General features: G+C 35.8%; 2 protein-coding genes across 2 annotated transcripts; one reads left to right on the forward strand and one right to left on the reverse strand.

The window, feature by feature from the left end:
- Positions 1-328: 328 nt before the first annotated feature.
- LOC110862970 (dual specificity protein phosphatase 3) lies at positions 329-1,688 on the reverse strand. The gene is made up of 4 exons (XM_022112172.2): positions 1,318-1,688; positions 1,081-1,189; positions 752-1,002; positions 329-589 (listed from the first exon to the last, which is right to left on the reverse strand). Exons 1-4 carry the CDS (start codon positions 1,440-1,442, stop codon positions 499-501), a joined length of 576 nt encoding a protein of 191 aa, XP_021967864.1. The 5' UTR covers positions 1,443-1,688; the 3' UTR covers positions 329-498.
- A 1,330-nt stretch (positions 1,689-3,018) lies between these two features.
- LOC110862968 (guided entry of tail-anchored proteins factor 1) lies at positions 3,019-4,313 on the forward strand. Its single transcript, XM_022112171.2, has 3 exons — positions 3,019-3,376; positions 3,460-3,625; positions 3,718-4,313. The coding sequence occupies exons 1-3, from the start codon at positions 3,272-3,274 to the stop codon at positions 3,969-3,971; spliced, it is 525 nt and encodes a 174-aa protein (XP_021967863.1). The 5' UTR covers positions 3,019-3,271; the 3' UTR covers positions 3,972-4,313.
- Positions 4,314-8,312: the final 3,999 nt, after the last annotated feature.

Raw genomic sequence — 8,312 nt, forward strand, 5'->3', positions numbered from 1 at the left:
TTGGTCTACGACGCAATTTACGAATAAGCTGGATGTTGATCATCAATTTTTTCAGGTGTTTCTAGTTGCATTAATATTTATATTTAGAATAATGACTCATTTACGTATGTTTATTTTGTGCAATTAGATATTGTGAACCGGATATGATTAATGATTTATGTTTGTTATTTATGCGACCTTCTTAATAAAATAAAGTTCATATTTTATGTAGATTTAATTACAGGTTATTAAACAACAACTTAATTATGTAACAATTATTATGGTCTCAAGTTTAGTAAAAAAATATATGCTTATCTTCCAGACAGACAATGTAAGGTCACTTGAGGCATTCAAAGTTAAAAATAGCTTTTATTTATCTCAAAAATAACAACAAGAATAATGGCCAAGATTTTGGTGTCAATGACGCAACAGGAAATGAGAGATTTGCGTTTATAAAGCATGCTAGGACAATTCTTGGCTGATTTATATAACATGTGCAATTTGCGACATTACTGCATTTTAAGCATAGACACGGTGATTTCTATAACGCAATTCTAGATCACACAATTGCTCGAAGAACCCATCATTAGGAAAAATCGGCCTGCGTTTTCTGAAAAAAAGAAAAGAAAAAATACACTTTTTGGAATTTATCCAACAAACAATTAATTGGATATCTGTCATGTGTATGGAAATAAATAGAGCGTATTCAAGCTTCCGACACATGTCACGCGTATCCATGAATGGTTAACAGAAGCAACTTTTTAGTGTATACCTGACGGTTCTCACTGCTTCCTTGGCAGACATAGACTTCTTCATCATAAGATAAGCGATTATCAATGTGGCAGAGCGACTGATTCCTTGCTGGCAGTGGACATAGACGATCCCTCCTTTCTTTAAAGCATCGTCAATGAATTTTGTACTCTCCTCGAAATTCCTGTAGATTGGAAATCTCTTTTCGTCGTGGGCTTGTACACCCTTAAATTGGATGCCGGAATGGCTGTAGTATGAGGGCTTGGTGAGCACCTGCATGGAAATTTGCATGCATTTGCATGTATTATTATGCATATGATTACCTATTCGTTGTATATTTATGGTACATACGCAAGTTCCGCAAATGTCCTTAGATTCGCAATCTGAACACGCCATTGCTGCATTAAGGATGTGTGTGACTCCTTCACTGACCAACCTCCGCACACTTAAAGCTGTTGTTCTATTTAAGAAAGAGGTGGTAAAATTAGGCAAAAAAATCGAGTAATACATAAGGAAATGCATAAATGTATGTATTTCACATAAAACAAAATCCGATGTATGTATTTACAAAGAAGTGACGAAACTTACGCATCTCCAAGCAAAATTCCGGGATACACCTCATCGTACGAATTTCTTGGTGGACACCAACCCTCCTTCACGATCTCCCTGAGGTCTTCCTTCGTAGTCCCTGTGCCGAACCTTCTCGTGTACATTTTTAGGAAACAAATTGTGTTTTTTTAAACTTTCACTTAAATATTTGTAATCAATTTAATTTTAATTAGGAAGGCTGAATAAACTATTGAACTGAAAGTATGTATGTAGTAATTAATTTTTTTCTCTGTCTGTGTTCCACATTCACTTTCAATTCAACAGTCTGAACGACAAAACAACCTTCCGCACCCACCACAAGAAGGAACTGATTAAACGACACTGAATGAGTTTGGAACTGTGTCGGTGGACTTTTTACCAGAAGATTTCATGGGATAAAATAAGTGGAGTGGGTTGAAAAACCATGCAAAGTGTGTATGTGTAGAAGAAATCGGTATATATCGTGATCCCGTTCTTAATAAGAAAAAAGAACTATGTTACTACTATGTACCACCACGGGGTACGGAAAGTGTTATAAAGAGGGGAATAATAATTAAATGTTATGCTTGCGAATCTTGGGGGTATTGTATGTAGGCATGCTCGTATAGTTAGTTAGTTGGTGGTAATAATATGAGCATAAGCATGGCATGACGGCATTCTCAGAGTTCATGGGAATGTTCTCTAAAAATAAAGTGACTTTGGCACTTTTCACCGTTTTTTAAAGCTCGTCTTCTCTTCTCCTCTGGTCTCACTCGACTTGATATTGCGAATAATAATATCGTCATCACCCCACTGAATCCGATTCATCTAAGAGAATATATAATCTCCGTAGTTGTGAAATCCAAGCTATGTGTTTATGCAACTGGTGCAAAAATGTTTGCGCTCCAGCCGTATGATAAATTGCGAATGATTTGTTTGCAACTTTTACAGAATTTCGTGATCTTGGTTTACTCGGCTTGTCTCATTTTAAACAGTTTTAGTGTACCGTGTCCTTGTAAATATCTATCAGCCGTGGGCGTCATTCATCTCATCTAATCATCACTTCCGTCACTCAGCAGGCTTTCGCAATTACATCGTTTTCGGATAAACATGCAAATATGTCAATTTAAGCTGATTTATAGCAAGATAAATGTCAGACTTTGTGTCACGTATACAAATTAATGAAGGAGAAAGTTCCTTGACTTGGATTTTTAAGCATGTTATGTAAAGACGTTCAAGATCATGCTTTTTTCTACTTTATCTGTTCTCTCTCGGAGGAAGAAGACAATAATTCAAGTTGTGAACTAATTTAATCTCATCGAAAAAAACTAAACGAGTTCATGGTCATGGCCGTCCGTTCGTCGTGATCGCTTCTATCTGTATCGTGTCTGGTTTTTGCGCAGTAAAATTGCAATAAATCATTTCAAGGAGAATGTGCAATGATTAACTAGATTTTCGTTTCAAGCTGGTAATTTTTGTGTTTGTATTTTTAACTGTCACCAGTAAGCTACAAATATCTCACTTGACTTTCTCCAATGAATTTACGTAGTGATCTTCAAGTAATGAGCTGAAATCACTGAAATATAAATGAAATTATAGATGTCTAAGAAATACCAAAAATGATGAATAAAAATATGTATTCAAGCTTTCTAAAAAAACAAATTTGCAAAATAACGAGAAAGGAGGAGAAAGCAATTCAACTTCCTGTTTCATTTGCCCCGTCTCACCTTGCGTGTGGCGCGAGTGAGCTCAAACTAGTAAATTTTATAACTTTTCATAATATTTTCTAAAAATCTTATCAAGTTTCTTAATTTTAATTACTGTTTAAATATTGGAGATATCGTGTTAAAGTTTATCTGAAAGTCATTAAGTTCTAGTCATTTAGATGTTATAATAAAATTATCACGACGACCGTAAAAGAGTTGATTACTTTAATTTAAAATTAATTCAAAGTTTTAATATTTTAATTGATAAAATGTCCATTATTAAACAGAGTAAAGTTGAGTACGACATATTTCTCGTACTACTTATTCCCATACTTATCTTGATAACCAAGTTTATTCCAAAATTGTCGACTTGGGTAAGGACTAGTTATTTAATTACTCTGGTATGTTTAAATAGTCTATAGATTGTTGGCTTAATTTTTTTATCATTTATTTACAGATCTCTACCAGATTTTATAGATTAACGTCCAAAGAGGCAGATCAGGTGCGAGAAATCATACAAATCAGGAAAGAGATGGGGGCTATGTCGATGGTGGACGAATTTGCAAAATATGCAAAACTACAGAGAAAGTTAAACCAACTTACACTCGATTTGGAATCTAGTGGTACATAACTACATATTTATTACCATAAACCTGAATAATAATACAGAATTGTTCTTAATATGTATATATACAACTCTGTTTATTAAATATAGGTGACTGTAGAAAATCCATCCAAACCAAAATATACAGGTGGACGATGGGAATTTTGTCAGGGCTTGTCGCCATTATTTACTTATCATTATTGGGCTTTGTCGGAACATCTACGCCCGTTTTTGTTGTCCCCAAAACTTGGTATTTTCCAATCCAGTCAATTTTAGCTTATCCGTCTGAAGTCGAAGGAGCTATCAGTATTCCAATATGGACTCTTTTAACAAGAAACGTAATTTCTGTGCTTGTTAAAATGTGAAAGTATGTCAGTCGATTTTGAAAATTTGTGTCCATCAGTTTTATAATTGGAACTTACTTTGTACTACATATGTACAATAATAAGTCTGCCTTGTCTAAATTGCCGTGATAGTGTAAGACATCGAATTAAAATGTAAACTTTGATGTTGAGTCGCTTCAATTAATTAATTGTTGCTGTTAACACTTGATTTAATTGTTACTTCCAATTCGTATATATGTATTCGTTAATTCGCACACACAAATTAAGTAACTCACTGTACAAAATTTGTACTACAATTTGTAGTCTACAAATATGGTTGAACATCATGTTTAAGAAAATAAACTGTATGATTCCGTAATATAATTAATTCTTGCTAAGCATACGTTTAATTAGCTGACCAAAATCATAATGAGAATTTTATCTGTTTATTTAAGTGTACATGCCATTTCCTCTGTAATAACTTAATTTACCTACATTACGAAATTCACATTTACACAACATTCACACTTTGTATAAAATTATACTAGATAAATAATCCTCCCATGGTATTGCACCACTGCATCATACATAAATGATTTTCTGATCTTTTGAAAATTTAATTTGTGGGTGGCCTTGATTTACCTATATTTGCTTTTATATTTAGCATTGACATTTCCGTTTTCCTTCCTCCTACTGAACAGGAGTAAAACAACAAACAACTTTCATAAAAGGAAACTCGAAACTTTGCCATTTACGAGTCACCTCTATTCTCTCCTCGGTCTGTCTGTCATGGACTTTTCATTCTTCTCAAGTCTGCAAAAGCAACCCGATTACTCCACATTCGATTGGAACTTTCTTCTCTCCTTTCTTGTGCATTTAGGCAAATGAATCAAAAGACCTTCACTTCAATTACATACGGCGGTTGGGTGGTGGGTTGGTTGCCGAGAAAGCATCACCACCCACCACTAACGAGAATCTATTACAGATATCTTTGTACCGGATTTGTCCTTCTGCCATTGCCCCCAGCAAAAGAAAGGCTTAGGTAAAGCTCGTGCAACCTTGGACCTTGAAATTCAATGTCGGAGTGTGTGGAGGATTCACTAACTCACTCGTCCGTTGCTTCCTCCTTTCTTGTGGGATTATTCCTCTCGAGAAATAGAATAGATTTCGAATAAAAGGAGCATTAATGCAAATCCTGCGTCACAATGGGACGAGTGCACGATGGAAAGTAGAACTTTTCCAAGTATGGAAGAAATTAGTACTTTCTCCCCGTCTGTCATATTTCGACCCACTTCATCTCATCCGAGACGTGCACATACGACCTTAATTTGGTAAATGAGGATGAATAAATTGAGTTGCTTTTTTCCTTACTGGAATCGTTTGTAAATGGAAATCTCATTTCGGAAAGGAGATGAGTGTTCAGAAATATTATTAGTATTTTGCATAGTTGAAGAGCTTCGACCTAAATTTCGGGAGGAGGAAATGAAGATTATTTAATTCGGGAGAAAGTAGTTCATCGCGATGATTTCGTGGAATTCTACGAGCAAAGTATGTATATTTGTTTTCCCATTTCCAGACAAGTTTCGATGTTTGGAGAGCTGTTGATTTATGCACATGTACGTATGCATAGTAAATATGTTACCTAAGTGCATATATAGGTGGATATATTGGATTCACTTTGAGAATAGTATAGACTTTTTGTACCTCTTATTAGCCGAGTTTCAATCTAGATTCTCATGAGACGCTTCATTTGACATTTTTTATTTTATTTGACTATCCACCTACTCGTATTGAGACGACAATAATACGAAATAGACCTGAATGAGGCTTCATATGGAGAAAGGCCTTGTGACGTGAACCCTTTGCCTTTTATTTTTCCAGGAACATCAAACTATCTCCCACCAGTCAAATAAAATAAAATAAAATAAGCGACCTGGACGGACAGCCCTTCTTAGAACTGTAGAAATGAAATTGCATTTTTATGGGATAAAAATCCTTTTCACCAAGAGACCCCTCAAGGGACGAATTGAACGCTTAAATTCCTAACTTGAATGCCTTTGACTTTTTTCTTCTCCTCTCGCCTAAATATTTTCAGTGCGGGTACATGTGCGTACGAGGCCTAGATTTTAAAACAGTTTATTTGTAAACCATACCATGCAGATCATGCAATTTCATCATACGTACGTACGTATTGTGCCATGTGTGTATTTATGTATGTGTCGAGGCATAAATGTATTTTGAAACCGAGTGAAAAACAGGACATAAAAGTGATTCAACCAACAAACTAACCGAGAGGGACGGCGATGATGTGGTCTGCTTCTGTTGAAGGCCACTTTGAACAAACACTTTTTTCCAACTGTCTACTTTATTACCGTACTCGTATAAAAAAACAGTTCATCTCCTCCTCATCTTCTGTCTGTGGATTGGATGCAGTTGGATAATCGGGCAGGGAGAATGGAGAGGAGGAGATTTTAAACTGATTTTATACGACGACTTGCTTTGGCCTTGGCGTTTGTAACTCGAAAACGAAAAGCAAGGTATGCGTTCGAGAGTACGGCACATAATAACAAAATCATAAAAAACCATGATGATTCCTTTCCCGTCGCATCATCAATTTTCTACAGATTTCTATTTAGATTAGCTTAAATTTAGTCCTCGTGATTAAACGGGGTAAAAAATAGACGCACTGCACACCGGGTTTGAAAACATTTCTCATGAAATGATGTAAGCAGCAGAACATCAATTTCCGAGACAAATAAACGCAACGCATCACAATAATAATCCACAAATAGAGAAAACGAACGAATGACGTTCGCATTGAAGAAGGGTTCAAATAGCTGAAGAAAAATACAACCCTATAAATCGCATGCACATAAAAGAAGACTGATCAATGAAATAAATGGATTACGCAAACCCGACCGACTCGATAGTATCTGCTCGATACTTACGAGACATACATACAAAAGATAGACAAATTGATGTTTACTTAAGTCGTTCAATTTCACCTTCAGTTTCTTCTTCTTCCTTAGTGAAAAGAGCGTCCCTATAATTTGAGTAGTCCACCAACATTTCTGTATTGACAATCGTCCACACTTTGTTTCTCCTTGTACCACACATGCCCGAGTACTTTACGGGATGATGGCATAGCTTAAAGTAAACCCCGAGGACAAGGTCTTTTAATGAGATGAGGACTGAATTCAAATGCCTTGGGCTCCATACCTAACCTACAGACAACACGAATTGTGCATCAAATATGGCTTTACAAACCTACATATTTGGATATTATGGAGTTTCATGAAGTGGTATCCTTGCTAGAAGAAGGTAAAAAGGAGCATTGAAGTGGTGGGGATGAATCTGGGTCACCGCCACAACTTTTCAAGCAGCCGTCCAACAACCTCCAAACAAGTTGACGAACGAACGAAGGTAAATTAGAGTACGATTCCGATATTGCGATACAATTCATAGTTGTTGGTACATAAAATAATGAGTGAAGAACTAACTAAACCATCAACTCTGAGGAGCTGTCCAGAGTAAGTTTAATTGGTCTCAAGGTGACGGAGGGGGAAAAGAACTCTATATGCTGCAGAGTAAGCACTTTTGCTTTTCTTTATTTCTTGAGAAATTCGGCCACTTCAGTTTCAATGAGGACGATTTTTTACACCACACACCACTGAAATTAGAACACCTCAATAAATACATACAAATAGTGGGCCAGACTGTGCTGGATTGGATGGTCCTTCGAATGGCTAAATAAATAAAAGGGTTGCAAGAATACTGATACATTGACATGCTACTTTTCGCTGATGTTGTCTTTATAAAACACGCCACATCAAGTATGTACATATGTATGGACAGATACAATGTATTATGCATTAGGTTACGTTATATAGAAGTTCTGCCGTGTATAAATAAATACATGTATGAATAGAAGAACTACACGATTTTTTTAGTTCATGCGAACATTTAGAGGAACATAAGTACGTGGTAACATTATTACAAATTTGTACATGTGTATATCCCTGGCCTGGAAATCCGATATGAAGAAAACTGATTTTTTAATGGGCACAAATACAGCATAAAATTATTTGAAAACAAATAAAGTGCATAACGATATATGCAATTTTACTTTATTTTACTCCATATTGAGCAAATATGTCACGTAACAAAATAATTAATTGGAGAACTTAATGGAACACCAATCCATTAGGACTAATAATGTTGGACAAATAACAATCCAAAAATGGGTTGTCTGGGATGTAGGAAAGTAGGTGAAGCGATTGAAAACTGGAGCATCATTCAAGGCGAGAGAAGAGCAAGTCCATATTATACAAGTCGTCGCCCCCACTTCACAAAGTCCAATCACAAATAGAATCCCACCACAAG

Source organism: Folsomia candida, unplaced genomic scaffold, assembly GCF_002217175.1.
Source record: "Folsomia candida strain VU population unplaced genomic scaffold, ASM221717v1 Fcan01_Sc125, whole genome shotgun sequence".
Taxonomy (NCBI): Eukaryota; Metazoa; Arthropoda; class Collembola; order Entomobryomorpha; family Isotomidae; genus Folsomia; species Folsomia candida.

Bases quoted from the DNA above. Each gene is read 5' to 3' on its own strand.
- LOC110862970 (XM_022112172.2), bottom strand. From the start codon at position 1,442: ATGTACACGAGAAGGTTCGGCACAGGGACTACGAAGGAAGACCTCAGG. The intron at 1,003-1,080 runs GTATGTACCATA...ATTTCCATGCAG, and splicing joins AGGACATTTGCGGAACTTGC to GTGCTCACCAAGCCCTCATA. The intron at 590-751 runs GTATACACTAAA...TCTTTTTTTCAG, and splicing joins GAAGCAGTGAGAACCGTCAG to AAAACGCAGGCCGATTTTTC.
- LOC110862968 (XM_022112171.2), top strand. From the start codon at position 3,272: ATGTCCATTATTAAACAGAGTAAAGTTGAGTACGACATATTTCTCGTA. The intron at 3,377-3,459 runs GTAAGGACTAGT...ATTTATTTACAG, and splicing joins TTCCAAAATTGTCGACTTGG to ATCTCTACCAGATTTTATAG. The intron at 3,626-3,717 runs GTACATAACTAC...TATTAAATATAG, and splicing joins ACTCGATTTGGAATCTAGTG to GTGACTGTAGAAAATCCATC.